This window comes from Rattus norvegicus, chromosome 9 (assembly GCF_021556685.1).
Source record: "Rattus norvegicus strain SHRSP/BbbUtx chromosome 9, alternate assembly SHRSP_T2T, whole genome shotgun sequence".
NCBI lineage: Eukaryota > Metazoa > Chordata > Mammalia > Rodentia > Muridae > Rattus > Rattus norvegicus.
In genome coordinates this window covers 53,703,752-53,719,070 of record NC_141542.1, presented here as the reverse complement: position 1 = coordinate 53,719,070, position 15,319 = coordinate 53,703,752, and the positions used below count along the sequence as shown (strand labels likewise).

At 54.2% G+C, this 15,319-nt stretch overlaps 1 protein-coding gene across 19 annotated transcripts; it reads right to left on the bottom strand.

Moving 5' to 3' along the window:
* Positions 1-342: 342 nt before the first annotated feature.
* Positions 343-15,127, bottom strand: Arid5a (AT-rich interaction domain 5A). 19 transcript variants are annotated; one of them, XM_087565975.1, is made up of 8 exons: positions 15,045-15,127; positions 13,050-13,218; positions 6,803-6,921; positions 5,844-5,964; positions 5,511-5,563; positions 5,087-5,184; positions 4,618-4,930; positions 2,743-4,273 (listed from the first exon to the last, which is right to left on the bottom strand). In XM_087565975.1, the coding sequence occupies exons 4-8, from the start codon at positions 5,896-5,898 to the stop codon at positions 3,062-3,064; spliced, it is 1,731 nt and encodes a 576-aa protein (XP_087422101.1). In that variant the 5' UTR covers positions 5,899-5,964; positions 6,803-6,921; positions 13,050-13,218; positions 15,045-15,127; the 3' UTR covers positions 2,743-3,061. The 19 variants fall into 19 exon arrangements, with proteins under 19 accessions (NP_001386108.1, NP_001030106.1, XP_087422101.1 ...); XM_087565979.1 differs by having other exon boundaries at positions 4,618-4,783; XM_087565976.1 differs by having other exon boundaries at positions 6,803-6,918.
* Positions 15,128-15,319: the final 192 nt, after the last annotated feature.

The following is a 15,319-nucleotide window of genomic DNA, read 5'->3' as shown; positions in this document are numbered from 1 at the left end:
GCTTTCTGGATGCCTCAGAGCCCTAACTGTGCCGGCGGACAGCCTTACTCTACTGTGAGATCACTGGTTAGTTCCCCTTCTCCAAGCCCAGCCCCCACACTCATCCTGCTCACAGCAGAAACAGAGATGCTGGGCGGTTACGTCCGAAACTTCTCCAAACCTGTGTCCAGATGTCGTCTCCAAGGTTAGGCTCCCTGCTCCATCCTAGTCCCGAGCGTCCAGACCCGCCACTTGCCAGAGGCCAGGGCTGGGACGCAGAGAGTGGCCAGTGCTTGCTGAGCATGCGAAATGCCCTCGGTTCCATCCTTAGCACCACAAAGCAAACAAATCTGGGAGGCAGGACACTCTTCCCATCTTTCTTTTATTTCATGTAAAAGCCCAACTGCCCCTTGGACTAGAAGGCTCCAAATACAGCCTGAGTCACCTCTGGCTTCCTCTGTCCCTGCCCCACAGACCCCCTGGCTACTGGCCTCTCTCTGTCTCTCTCTCCCCCCACTCCCTCAGAGGCTTGCTGCCCTGTTCCTCCAGTAGCCAAGGAACATTGACAGCCATTCTATTTAATACTCTGGTGGTTGCTGGCTGAGGTGGCCTCTGGGCATGGTGGCCCACGTCTTTAATCCAAGTAGAGGCAGAGGCAGGTGGGTCTCTATTAATTAGAGACCAGTCTGGTCTACAGAGTAAATTCCAGGGCAGCCAGGGCTGCATAGAGAAACCCTGTCTTGAAAAACCAAACCAAGCAAATAACTGCGGTGGTGATAGTTGCCTCGTGTGGGAGATGCCGGTGTAATGTATACCAACGCCACCTAAGGCAGTTAAAGGGGCAGCACGCTTTTACACCCAAGGCAAATGAGGTATTTCCTGCTGAATAGCCAACTCGTCACACTTAGGCTGTTTCCAGGGATGAGCTGGAATCACGGGCAGGGGTTGGGTCTGCACAAATACCAGGGTGGCCTCTGCCTTCTCCCACCATTAGCACAGATGTCACAAATGATTTGGAAGTAGACTCTGACAATAAGTTATGCCCTGGACACAAGCCCAGAACTCTGCAGTCCTGTGGGTCCTCTGGGGTAACCTGTCAGGGACACAAGTGAACACGGGAAGGTGTGTGCACCTGCTGTCAGCCACCATGGCGTTTGGAGTCGCCTCTGAGCTCGGTTTTCTCATTCACAGAAGGAAGGAGGATTGTGTGAGACTGGCACATGGGTGCAATATCCCTAGGTTTCCCAGGAAGCCTGATTTGCATTCATTTCTAGAGTCTTTGCTGAAGCAGAGGTAGAGTCCGGCCCAGAAACCAACACACCCTCCCCTCCCAGCCATGCATTCTCCTGATGAACCAGCAGATGGCTCTGCTCCTGAAGCTTGGACCGATCTCCTGTTCCAGGCTGTCCGCCACATGCCATCATTGAGCAGGCTCGGACTAGCGTTACTTTGTAGATGAAGGGGATCCCTCCAGAAACAAAGTTACCCTCTGTCTCTCCTGGGTCCTGACTCCACAGTGTGCAGCCCAACACCCAGGGCATTTCCTCATGGGGCTGTAGAAGCTCAGAGACGGGCTAACGCATGGGTGCAGAGGGGTTGTCAGGAGCTCAGGGCTGTTAATCTGCATACTCAGACTGGAATCCTGGTATCTCTAGACAGAAGGCGGGAAGTTGCAAGATGCATCAGTGGGACTTCCACCCTCTGGCTACCTGGTCCTGGAGGACACCTGTGTCCCAGCTCCCTTCCACAGGCAGCTGCCTTCCTGGCCACCGTTTCCCAGAGTCAGACATCCTCAATGGCACTTCCTGTTGCTGACCTTGGCTATGCCTCCTGTGAACTAAGGGGACCACAAAACCTTGCCCTCCTACCCATGGCCTGGGGTCAGGGAGAGGGTGAGTTCCCATGATGTAGGTCAGTAATCATCTGTTGACTTGGTTCACTGGCATCCTAGCATCTCTGGGCCATGGTGGCCCTGCCTTTCCAGGAATGGTGTGAAACTGTACTGTCTCCTTGGGACTGGCAGAGCAAGCCATATCTAAGGTAGTTGTGGATGCCAAGCCACAGGGTTTCTGTGTGGGCGCCTGGAGCAACCACAGTTAAATATCACTGTGACTTGTCAACAGATTCACAGGTAGAGATGGGTTCCCTCTACCCCTCACCCCAAGTCCAGTATGTGGAACAGGAAAAATAGGTGTGGATGTGGCAGGTTACTGACTGGGAACACTAGGCAGCTGGGCTCACAGGTCTGCCCACCAATAGGACAGACTCACTTGGGTTTTATACGAACACCCACAAATCCCCTCTTCACGGGTACAGAGGTTCACACCTGTAGCTTCTGCTACTGAGAAGGCCATAGTTGGATTTCTTTAGGTCAGGGGTCCCAGATTAACATGAGCAACACAGCAAGGTCTCTCAGAGCAAGCCCTTCACTGAAAGACTCAAGGCCTTCTGGGACTGGCTCAGCTCAGAGGGTTGCAATGACACAGCCCCTCCCACTTGTCTCACAGGTCACCAGTGTGCTCTGGGCTTTGCACCACGGCAACCTCAACAGTCGAGTGTCCTGAGGCTGGAGCGAAAGGAATCTCGGCTGTTCATCTGCGCACAGAGGCCCGGTTTGGCTCTGGCCCTACCCTCCAGTGGGGTGGCAGCGTCCAGGCCAGAGTGGCTTTGTTTCATCTTTGCTCCCACACTGATGGCCACGCCTACACGCTCGCTCCTGCCTCACCTCCCCTTGCAAACGTCCAATGCTGTATACCCTTGGGCTGAGTGCAATCACACCAGTGTCTTTTTATTGGGTCTTTCGTGGCCAACCTGGATGCCTTGAGCTGATAATTTAGCTCCCCAGCCTCTCAGACCTCTTGGCCTCTGTGGAAAGAGAACACCAGCTCAGGTACTTTCATGATCTTACCACAACTTGGTCCCTGGGCTTTGGGCACAGGCTGCTTCATTCAGACAAGCCCACTGCCTCCTCCTGTCTGTGCGAGGGAGTCAGACTCGGGGAGGCTAGTCTGGCCTGAGATGCGCAGCAGCATCTGCCCATTTGAGGCCCCATCTCCGAGGCATAGCAGGATAGACTCAGGCCCTACAGTTTGGTGTTGAGGTGGAAGAAGTGGGGTGCCGCATAGGTTGTGACGGGGGGCACGTGCCAGGCAGACGAAGCTGGACCCAGTCTGTTGCGAAGGACAGTGTCATATGGCGTGGGAGGGAAATGCATCAGGCTGGTAGCCATAGGCGAGGGGCCTGTTGTAGCCAGGAGATGGGCTGGGAAAGTAGGAATGACCAGGGGGCTGAAGGGCAGTGAGGCCTGGCCCTTCAGAGGGTCTGCACTACTGGTGAAGTTCAGAGGACACCGCAGCATGGTGCCCCTGTAGGACTCTGGAGGAGTGGGCCCCAGGGCTGGGCCCAGTAGACAGGATACAGCCAAGCCAGGGGCTGCAGGCTTGCCCTCACTCTCCCTGGCATCCACCTCCTTCAGAAAGGGAGACACCGCCTTCAGTTTCTTGCCACCATGAGTGTATCCCTCTTCTTCCAAGCCGCGCTTCTTGCTAAGACCTGGGCTCCTGGGATGGGGGAGTGGGGCTCCGGGACTCTCAGCAGGGACCTTGGCCATGGGGGACACCCAGCAGGCTTTGGGCTTGGGATAGAAACTTCTTTTCCTTGTGCTGCCTTTGTGGAATGCAGAGGGGCGGTTGGCATCCCCACCCCATACCAGCTGGGACTCTTTGGCTGTCAGCCCTTCCTCTTTACCAGGTGGTCCCAACAGCACCCTGTCTTTAAGGCTGGAGAAGAAGTCCCTGGGGTGCTGGCTGACGGGCTTCAGCACCTCGGTGGGGTACGCATGAAAACGGCCTAAGAATGTGGGGGCTGTAGGGCAGGGGCCCACCTGTGCCTCCACACCAGTGCTGCCACCAGGGGCCCGCAATCCTTCCGGGGGGGTTAGTTGGTGTTCAGAGTTCTCAGCCAGCCCTCTTGGGTTCTGGGAACTTTCTTGAAGGTCCTTGTTGGGGCTCCTTGCTCCGTGGCGACAGCCCTCTTCTTGGCACTGCAAGGCCTCTGCCTTGCTGACCTGAGCCAGGAGTTTCTTTTTGGCCAGTGGTGACATGATACCATGCGCCCCTTTGCAGTAGAAGCTCGCCAAAAGCCGCTTGTAGGCCTCAGGACAGCTATTAGCACCCAGGAACGGTGGAGAAGACCCAGATACTGGGCCCAGCTGTTCCGTGCTATCCCTTGAGGATCCTTGTCTGGGAAGCTGTGTCTGGCCAGGGGCATCTGATTTGGTCTTTTCTGATGTGGTCTAAAAGAAGAAAAAGGCTTGTCTGAGGGTTGGGTACAAGATCATGCACCTGACCTGGAGACGTGGAGGTGCATGCCCTCGGAGAGCACCCAGCAGCATCTCTTAGCCCTTGCAAGGTCAGAAGTTTTCCACGGTGCCCCATCCTGAGCAGATGGAGCCTACTACTTTCTACTCTGCAACGGCAGCACAGGGTCCTCTGAGTAGTGTCAGCTGGCCTTCAGATAGCCCAAAGTTCATTAGCTCCCGACCTCGCTGCAGGTTCCTGGTGTTCCAAGCAGGAGTCAGCAGCCATGGCCAGAGCAGGCAAGGGAGCTGTAAAAGCAGCCTCATCATGCTCAGCTTACCTGGTCCGCCTGCCTCTCCTCTGAGTCCTTGGCCTTCTTCAGCTTCTCAGTGGCCCCATCATCTCCCCTCAGCTCCTTGGCCATCTTGTATTGCTTCCTGGGCTTGGTAGGGGGCAGTGGTTTGTCGTCCTCTCCCTTCAGGTGCCGCACATATGGGAGGACCAGCCTGGGGAGGAGCCAGTGTGTCCACCACCAGAAGCTTAGCTGCTGCTCATCGCAGCTGGCCTCTGGTGGGCGTCCCCATAGCCCCTCTGGCTCCCCTGCTGTCTTCAAAGCCTTCTGCTCCTTCCTTGTCTTGCTGCAGATCCCAACCCTGACAAGGACACAAGTGCATATACTCCGCCCCTTTTCTGGACACAAATAGCACATCTGTCTCAATACTACTTTTGTACCCCATTCCCAGCACACGCCTGCCAAGCCCCTGGAATGGGGAAGACCTCGCTGTACAGCATTCTAAGGGCATGCGTACCTCTCATAGTGGCGGCGTGTGCATGTAGCCGCACTGGTGCTGCCCGGGCTACCCCCAAGTTCATCATACACGTTCTTCCAGAGGCGGCGGCCTGTCACCTGTAAGACACCAAAGACGGGCCATTGAGTACCCTCTGGCCACAGAACCCTCTCAGCTCCAGGCTCCCCTCGCAGGGAGAGGATGAGAGCTGAATTTGGGGGGTTCTTTCTCCAGCTGTGCCAGTGGAGGGTGGAACAGTGGATAGGAGGAAACCTGCTTAGAGATACAAAGTGCACAGTCGCTCATCCCACAGCACACAGGCAGGGCCTGGGTGTTCTGATCTTCCTCCAGTCTGCAGGCAAGGACAGCCCTGCCAACCACCCTGCTCCTGCTAGGGGTATGGCTGAGGCTGGAGCTCAGGAAGGGACTTGAGAGTCTTCCTTACCAGCTCATAGGCCCCCAGCTTCTCCACTGCCTTGTAGATCTTCCACAGGTTAACTGCAGGGAAGAGGCAAGGCAGACTGTCAGGCTCTACAACCCCACACTCCCAGGCAGGACCGCTGTTATACATGGGGCAGGCTGGCAGATGGCCAGGAGGATGGGAACCCAACTCCACCCCTGGCCTTCAGGGAGGCACTGTCCTCATAGGCAACCCTTATAGGCTGGTGGCATCCAGGGTCACCTGGAGCAGAGGTGCCTTGCCTGCTGTCTTGCCTGGGGGGATCCCCTGGCTGCCCCCTATATCTACCCCCCTGCACCCTTTCCCCCTGGGACGCACTCTGCTTGAAGCCAAGATGGGGCACCCTCTCGATGGGCGTGTGTCGCTCCTTCATGAACTTGTAGAGGCTGACCAGGAAGGCCTGTTCTTCCTCCTGCTCCCCACCTGCCTTAGGGGAGTCCTAGGGAGAGAGCAGGAGGCATGGATGGGCCCCATTGATGGGCAGCTGGACACTGGAAAACCACGGCTGTGGGAAGGACTAAGTGCCTAGGTCCCGACTGTGGGCTACCTGGGAGCACCAAGCCTACTGTCCCGGGTCACACAAGTGCAACCCAGACTTAGCGCCCAGGTTCATGTCAATGGCTGGAATCCAGAGCTCCAGAGTCCTGGAAGTGGCCACAGGGCCAGCCCTCAGCCCTCCAGGCCAGGGCCACTTTTATATCTTGCTATGATCTGTTTTATCCAACTCAGCTCTCAGAAGGCAGGGTCAGTGTTCCTAAACCATATGGTAAAAGCCAAATGCACACCAGGCAGTGGTGGCGCACACCTTTAATCCCAGCACTGAGGAGGCAGAAGCAGGCAGATCTGTGTGAGTTTAAGGCCAGACTGATCTACGGAGAGAATTCCAGGACAGCCAGGGCTACACAGAGATACCCTGCCCCAAAATCCAAAGTTCTAAATGCACAAAGGCACTCAGTGTTTCCTGGTACCAAGCGGCCTACAGCCTGTAGCTTCCCGCTATCAGTTTGACAAATGGGTGGGAATAGGCCTTAGTGCCTCAGACGTATGTTCGTCCATTTCGTGACTGAGTCCAGGTTGTTAGATTATCAGAGTTCCACTACAACTCCGGGTGAGGTCCTGCCTTGCCTAGCACCCATATCCTGCACCTTCCAATGTGGGGCCCCAGGCAGCCCTGCCAGATGAGGTAGACACCTGTCTCCCTCTCCGAGCTTGGGGTGTCTCAGGTTCCCTGGAGGCTGGGCCCAGTGGGAAGAGGTCCCAGGATTTGTCCAACTCACCTCAAGCTGGATGGGGCTCTGGCTCTTGCTCTGCTCATCTTGAGGCTTGGGGGACACAGGGGGCTCCTGGAGGTCACCTTCCTCTGATTGCTCCGCTTTCCCCTTAGCCGAAGGTGCTGCTGGGAAAGGGGAACAGAAGAGGAGAGGCAAGTGAGATGTGGGTAGGAGGGACTGTGGGGAGGGGGCTGAGGGATGGGCCTTCACATCAGCCAGGGAAGGGGTGAGTGCTCTGTGCTGGTCAGTGCCACACTGAGCTGTTCCTCTAAGCAGCACACATGTGCACGTACACACGCACGCTTGCACAGACACACTGGCTCACCCTGGACTATCAGCCATTCTCTATTCTTTTTTTATTTTAAGATTTATTGTATATAAGTACACTGTAGCTGTCTTCATACACACCAGAAGAAGGCATCAGATCTCATTACAGATGGTTGTGAGCCACCATGTGGTTGCTGGGAATCGAACTCAGGACCTCTGGAAGAGCAATCAGTGCTCTTAACCGCTGAGCCATCTCTCCAGCCCAGCCATTCTCTATTCTTACCTCCATTTTAATCACTCCCCTACGTCTCTGCAGGAAACCCTCAGCCTCCTCATTACTGTCCAGGATCAAACCAGAGGAGTCTGGGTAGGATTGGGGACACTCTCTCTCTCTCAAATCTGCCCAAGTTCAGGGAGAAAGCACTAGAGTAGCTCGGCTGAATGTCATCAAGGCTTCATCCTTGATGTCACCCTACTGCTCTTAGGCCCTCAATAACAAGGTTCTTGATGGCCGTTCAAAGCAGACATAATCCCTCCCTCTGGGTAGCCTTGGCTAGCCCCAGCTAACTCCAGCACTCCTGTGTCCTTCCTTGTCCTGTCCGTCATGACTGAACTGCAAACTGCCCAAACCCATGAGTCCCCTGGCCCCTGGTCAAGACAGCTGCTAGATAAAGGAATGATAGAGGTTCTTGGCTTGTGATGATGACCCGGGGGAAGTCACATGTGCCACCGTGTACTGAAAGCTGTGGCCTGGGCAGGAGGTTGCAAAAGCAACACAGATTGGCCACTGCAATACACACACACACACACACACACACACACACACACACACACATATATATACACATATACATATCTATATCTATCTATATCTATCTATCTATCTATCTATATCAGGTGATGAGGCAAGTTGCCATCAGATTTGGACCAAAATTTTTAATTAATTATTTAATTAATTAAGGTAATGTCTCACTGTGTAGCCCTGGCTGGCCTAAAACATAGAGCAATCCTCCTGTCTCTGCCTTCTGAAGGATGGGGTGACAGGCATTATATGATACTGTATGGGGTGGTTCTGATGCTCTGATCAGAAATCTGCGTGTGAACCCTGAAGGTCCTGTTCTCCAATTGGTTCTTGATTGATCAATTACGATGCTACTGGCTACTGGCTGGGCGGAAGAGGCAGGGCTTCCAGATTCCCTGCAGGTGGGCTAGCAGATACAGGAGAGGAGAAAAGATTTGCCATGCTTCAGAGGGGGGAAGAGCCAATAGCCATGTGAGGTCTCAGGTGGGTAGGGTGACCATTGGCCTAGACTGGGCCTAGGGTAGCAGGCAGGAGATTAGAGACACAACTAATTTGAGGGCAGATTTAGGGTGTTGAGCTGGGAGTGAAAAGAAGGGTGTGGTAGTCGAGGAAGGCTTAGAGTCCAGCTGTTAAAAATAAGCTAATGTGTGTGTGTGTTTGTGTTTCATCTGCGGATCCGAGGTGGCTCCTGGGTGAGGGCTGGTAGCTCAGTCTGCCCTGAGCTTAAAGGGAGGTATAGAAACTACATGCTACATGATACCATGTCCAATTAAAGGGCTGGGTGTCCCAGAACTCGCTCTGCAGACCAGGTCAACGGCTGGAATCCAGAGCTCCAGAGTTGTGCCAGCCCAAGGCCTGGAAGTGGCCACAGAGGCAGCCCTCAGTCCTCCAGGCCAGGGCTACTGCTTTGATCTGTTTTATCCAACTCAGTTCCTGGAAGTCAGGGTCATCACACCCTGTCTGACAACTTTCCCTTTTCTTTTGTTAATCTGGTACAATGGGACCAACTCTTGGTTTGATCCAGCTCAGAGAACCCTTGTCGAAGGAAGCTGAAAGATTTTCCTGTCAGGAAGGGCAAAAGAATCTCCCATGTTCCTATCAGCCTAGGCACATACCTTTAATCCATCACCTGGGAGGCAGAGGCAGGCAGATCTCCCAGTCCTAAGGACAGCTAGGGTCTACACAGGGAAACCATGTCTCCATAAACAAAGGAGGATGAGGAGAAGGAGAAGCAGGAGGAGAAGAAAGAGAAGGAGAAGAAGCAGGAGAAAGAAAAAAAAAAGGAACCTTCTTGAAGACACTGGTCCCACAGCCAAGTGACCCAGAAGACCCAGTGTTAGGATGCTTAGCTCCTGGAAGGCTCTCCCTTTGACAGTTCACAAGTACAGTCATCCATGCCGGTGTCTGCTCACGTTGTACCAGTCCCTGATGCTGGGGCTGTGACTTTGCAGGTACTTTCCCTCATTTAGTCCCAGGAGGGACTCCCTTTAAAGAGAGGAAAACAGAGGCCAGACAGGCCAAGAGGCTCAGCCTCTCCCTAGGACACCAGAACTCAAGACAAAGCCGGTTTGACCACTGGTTCAATGACTTGCTGGGGTTATTGTTGCCACTGGCGAAGTCCTCATAAAATGGCCGAATACACTTACAGAGATGCTCATCCTAACTCCTGCCCGTGTGTAAAGTGACTTGGATACCCTCTCAGAGAGCTACTGACATGGTCAGTCTCCAGAAACCCTAGGGACTGACAAGTGTCTTCTCTCTCCGACCACGTTTTCTGAAACTCCACGTCTCGGACTTTACTTCCTTGACACGGGAGAAAAGGTCCTGGGGGTCCTTTGCTACTTCTGGGTGGCTCTCAGGTCGGACAACCAGAAGCACCTCTTGCTCTGGCCTGAGCCTCTTCACACTCCTGCCTCCCATCTATCCCTTAGGGTGACATAAAGATCTGCATGTCATGGCCCCCGGATCTCAAAAACTGAGACAGCTGGGCCATGACAACCCCCCGGGGAGTACTTTAAGTCTGATGTATATGGCCTGAGTGAGGATTCATCAGAATCTGATGTTCCCAGGGCTCCCAGTGGGCTGCAGGTGGACACCACCAGTTTGGTGATCTCTACACGGGATGGATGCCCGGTTCATCTGGGATATGAACCTGCTCAGGGAAAATCTCCTGGAGTAGGGCACTCGGGTTACCTGGAAAGGAAGCCACCAATCCAAGCTGTTTGGCCCCAGATGGAAAAGGCGCCAGAGCTCCCGCCTTGATCCACAAAAAACCTATCATGGTGTCCTGAGTCCCCAAATGAACTTGGTGTCCGTTCTTTTCTGGCCACGCTATCACTCTCTCTGTCCTGGCAGGACCTCCTGGGTTCCACTTCTGCAGCTTTAGATGAGGGGGCAGGGTACCCTTAGTCCTGTCTCTGGCGGTCCTAACCCCTCATTTCCCTGATCATTTATAGATGCGGGTTCCAGGTAAATCATCTGTCGGAAAGGTTCTGCTCTGAAGCCCACAACCGTAGACTGAGACTGCGTCCCAGCCTGCCTGGTTCCTGTGCCTCCTGCTACAAGGCCTAAGCATGGAGTCGCAGGCCGGGTCCCACCTTGGGTTCTACAAGGTGTGAGAAGGCGCTGGTGGCACTGGTGACCCTGTCTCTCAGGATCACCCCACCTGTAAGGCAGGAGAAAGCCACCTTCCATGAAACAATCATGATAATGGGGGTTGAAGTCTTGTGTAGACTGTCTGCAGGTGTGAGGCGTGAGGCGTGAGGCGTGAGGCGTGAGGCGTGAGGCGTGAGGTGTGAGGTAGGGGTCTACCTATGTTCTCCTCTGCTGCTCCAATGGTTCCCAGTGCTGACCTAGTGATACCCCTATGGCCAATGAAGGGCTACTTTCTCCACAATCTCACACATGACAGAAGCATGTCAGAAGCATGCCTGGGTCGTCCCTAGACTTTCTAGTCTGTCCTACGCTAGGGCACGGCGGCCATATGCAGTTTTAACTTTTGGAGCTTAATGAAAGAGTTCACCACACAGAGGTCAGGCCTCCCTTCAACACACTTCTCTGTGACTGACACAGAAAGTGTCAGTTCTCAACCTGTGGGTCCCGACCCCTTTCACAGGGTTGGCAGACCAGATATCCTGAGTATCGGGTATTTTACATTATGACTCATGGCAGTTATGAAGTGGCAACAAAATGATTTTGTGGCTGTGGGTGGGGTCACCACGACACGAGTAGCTGTTTGTATCCAAGGGCTGCAACCTTAGTAGTTAAGAACCACTGCTCTAAAGGAATAAAGAAAAAAAAATTGTTTTGGTCGAAATGCACTTAAATTGAGAAACAGCTTTATCCCTGGTCTGCTCCTTCTGCGCCACAGCAGGACTCCAGGTCCCAGTTCCCTGAGCTTCCTACTCTGCTCTCCATACAAGGACCCAGTGAAGCTGAGACAGCACTTTGACAGAGTCCCTTCCTAGGCCGCAGGAAGGCGGGTGCAGGTTCAGCAGGAGGGTTGCCCCAGCCCCTTGTGGGTCAACCCCAAGGCTGTGAAAGAGGCAGCTCGGGCCTTTAGACTCTAAATTATTAGCACTAAGGGCCGGGTTGCAGTCTCCCTCTCTGAGCTTGCCAAGGCTGGTGTTTTCAAGCCATCCCTTATTTCCGTTCTGCGTCAGCTATGGCTCCACTGAAGCCCATCTCTCCTGCGCTACCTGGGGCTGAACATTTGCACACGCCTTACGGATGTCACACCCGAGGTTCAGAGAAGTCAGACAACCTGCCTCAGGGTCACACAGCTTCCCAGCGGCAAAGCTGAGATTCCAAACTACAAAAGTCTAATGGTGCCAAAAGCCCGAACCCTCACATCTAGAGCTTAAATAGGGGAGGGAGACCTTGGCCACAGCACTAAGCTCGGAATGGATAAACTTCCCCACACTGCGTGAGTGGATCTGTACAGCCCCATTCCTTTGCTAATAAGAATAGGTCAGGGCTGGAGAGATGGTTCAGTGTTAGGAGCACTCTGCTCTTCCAGAGGTCCTGAGTTCAAATCCCAGCAACTACATGGTGGCTCACAACCATCTGTAGTGAGATCGGATGCCCTCTTCTGGTGTGTCTGAAGTACAGCTACAGTGTGCTTATATAATAAACAAACAAACAAACAAACAAACAAATAAATCTTATTAAAAAAAAAAAGAATAGGTCAGTGTGAACAACAGAGCCAACCAGGCCTCGAATAGGAAGGGGCAGAAAGAAGAAGGTCTATGGTGTGAATCAATGGGTCTGGCCTTGGAGTCTCCCAGGGTCCCATCACCTTGCAATACAGGCTGTCACCTTATATATAACCTTTAAGGAAGGAAAAGGTGTTAGACACTCCTGAGATTCTCTGAAGAAATGCTAACTGCTGTCTGGGTAGACAATGGCTCTGGGTGAAAGGGGGAAGATGAAAATAGTGAGGGTTACCCTGCAGTGGAGTCACTGAGGCAGAGGGATGGCTGCTGGGATATCAAGAGGGCCTGTAAGCCTGCCCCATACCCCCCCAGTCAATGAGCAGAGCTCAGATGAAACGGCTCTGGACAAAGTGGGGAGAGAGGGCTCTGGTACCACGCGGGGGTGCTTGCTGTCTTTGCTTGTCTTTAGTTGTTTGCTTAGGACAGGGTCTCTCTGTGTAGCCCAGGCTGGCCTTGAATGTATGATTCCCTAGTGTTGGGACTGGTGGCGTGCCCCGCCATGCCATGCTGGGTGCATCTTTTATCACCTCCACCGTTTTAACACCTTACGCTGTTTTAAAGCTCTCTCCCCTCATCTGTGAGATGGGTGTGCTGGGCTCAGTAGCCAGGATTCTTTTTTTTTTCTTTTTCTTTTTTTCTTTTTTCCGGAGCTGGGGACCAAACCCAGGGCCTTGCGCTTGCTAGGCAAGCGCTTTACCACTGAGCTAAATCCCCAACCCCCAGTAGCCAGGATTCTAAGCAGAAGAGAGCAAGAAATGATGCTTCGCCCTCCAAATCACCTCCCCGACACCTGCCTGTTGCCATGTATCCGATCTCCCTAGGGTGCTCCTGAAAGACTGACCTAAGCAGGTGGAAGCATGTACCTGATCTCAGAACCCCGGGGGCTCGGACAGGGTTCAAGGCTCACTCCCTTCAAACTGCCTCACAAGGTGTGGCTACCACTTTCCCTCCCTCTCCCTCCTTTGCTTACCCCAGTCACCCTTCTTGTGATGGGAAGGAAGTGACACTTCCTTTCATGAAAACTCACTGGCTGGGAACAGCACGTCAATAACGGCAACAGCAACCTCAATAACAACCAGTAGACACAGTCCCGCCCGCTCGCCTGAGGTTGTTGGCTTAAGTTTCTCTTAGCTCAAGCTCTGGAGAGGAAACAAAGACAGCCTTTGAAGCGGTCAGTCCACTTCATGGCCCAGAAGCTGGCTGCCTGGCATTCTCCTCCTTGGGCTTGCTCCAATAGGCAGTTTGGCTTTTTTTGGGGGGGGGGAGGTGTCCTGCCAAGAGCCAGCCTTAAGGACAGCTAGACAGGAGTCTGAGGATCCAGGGCACAGAACTGGCCACAGCCCACCCTCAGCACTTCTGCCAAGCTCTGTTAGTGGCTAGAGACAAGCTGAGAGCCCTTGGGGGGTACAGAAAGGTAGAGGGGAGTATAGGGGTACCAGGTTTAAGATGCTAGACTCCCACTGCCCTGAGATAGCCCAAGAGATCCTAATCCTGGAAGGGCTGAGTCTTCACGGCCCCACCCTCTGTCTGTATGTCTGGTGAAGACAGAGCTCTCTATATGGATCATTTCCGGTTTTCCCACCCCACCTATGCAGAAACAAGTTGCAGAGGGTGACTCAACAGGAGACTAGAACCCCTACACAGGGAAATTTCAGACCTCACTTTTCCTTTCTCCTCCTCTCCTCACCCTAGCACAGTGCCTGCTATCCTGGTCAAGGGGGAATCTAGACCATTCAGCTTCCCACTCAGGGCAGCAGAAGGCTACCAGAAAGAAGAGAAAGGGCAAGGAGTCTTTGAAGCCTGGTCCTCACTCACTGTCAGACCTGAGCCCATCTCTATGCCTCAGTTTCTCTGTAATAAAAGATGGGGGTGGAGTATATAATCCTAAGGCCCATTCTGCCTCTGTCACTTCAAGTTCTAGGTCAAGCAGTCAGTTAGGACTCTAACTGCTGTGGAGACCAGACCCTCTAGATAACACCTCCCCTTCCCTTCCCAGGCATCCATCCTCTTTAGGCTCTGAGATCCCTAGATTTACATCAATTCCCAATAGTGCCCGCGGGGCGGGGCAAAGAGCACCTGTTACACTCCTCTGAAATAAGACTATGGGATGCTGGCCTGATCGGCAAAACTTGGGATGAATTTGAGGCCTTCCCAGCCCAGAGTTGGCCCCACTGTGCCTGTATGGGGTGTGAGCCCAGTCAGGGGGCAACGCCTGGGCAGTGCGGAGGGTCGCAGATGCGGTTGCAAGGTTGTGCCCCCAGTTGGCAAGGAGAGCAAAGCCAAACTTGTTCGTCGCACTCCGGCAGCCTAAGTTTCTGCCCTCCCTCCACTAAACACCCCCTGTCCAGGGCCACTATTCTGTCCCTTTGAAGAGACCCAAGGGAAGAGAGGGAAATTCAGAGAACCAGACGGGTAAAAAGAGAGCCTCTTTCCTACGGGGGGTTGGAAAGAAAAAAGAAACAGAAAGAAAAGGAAAAGAGAAGAGAGGAGCAGGGGATCTGAAGCTTGTGACCGTCAAACCACAACCATGTCCCTCGGCAGAAAAGAGGAACCGTTGATTCTTCAAAGCGCATTGAGCAATTTCTTCAAAACCCGCGCAGTCACTTTCAGGAATCGGGACCGCAGTGGGAAGCGCTGCGCGCGGCCCGGGCGCCTCGGCTTCTGAGAAGCGCTGGGCTGGCACGGGGCAGGGAGGGGCCCGCGGCCGAGAAGCTGCTGCTGACAGCTGTCACAACAAATGGGCCCAGAGCAGCTCGAGATTGAAACCGCAGCAGGAAGTGTGGGCGGCTCAGTGAATTTCAGTCCAGAGCCCGAGAGGAGAGTTTCGAGATAAACGCCTGGGAAGCCCCTGGCCGCCCCGAGTTTCCACGAGAAGAGAGCACGCAGACACTCGGGTTGCCCCGAGGGCCACGATCGCTCCGGGACCCCAACCCTCCGACCCCGGCGCTGCCCGCCAGCCGCTTACCCATTGCCCAGCGAGAGCGTGCGTCGCCGTCCGGAGACCCTCGATGCGCACAGCCGTCCGCTCCCAGCGCTCTCGGCGCGACTGGCTCGCTGCGCCGCTCGACGGTCTCCTCTCCCCAGGACCCACCCCTGGGCCCGCCCCCGCCGCGCTCTGAGCTTCCATTGATGGATCCTTTTTCTAGGGCGGGGAGGGCTCCGCCCCTTAAGCCGGAGGACGTCTGGGAGTTGTAGTGTACGCCCACTTTCCAGCTAGGGGCTGATGTAGGACACTAAGAA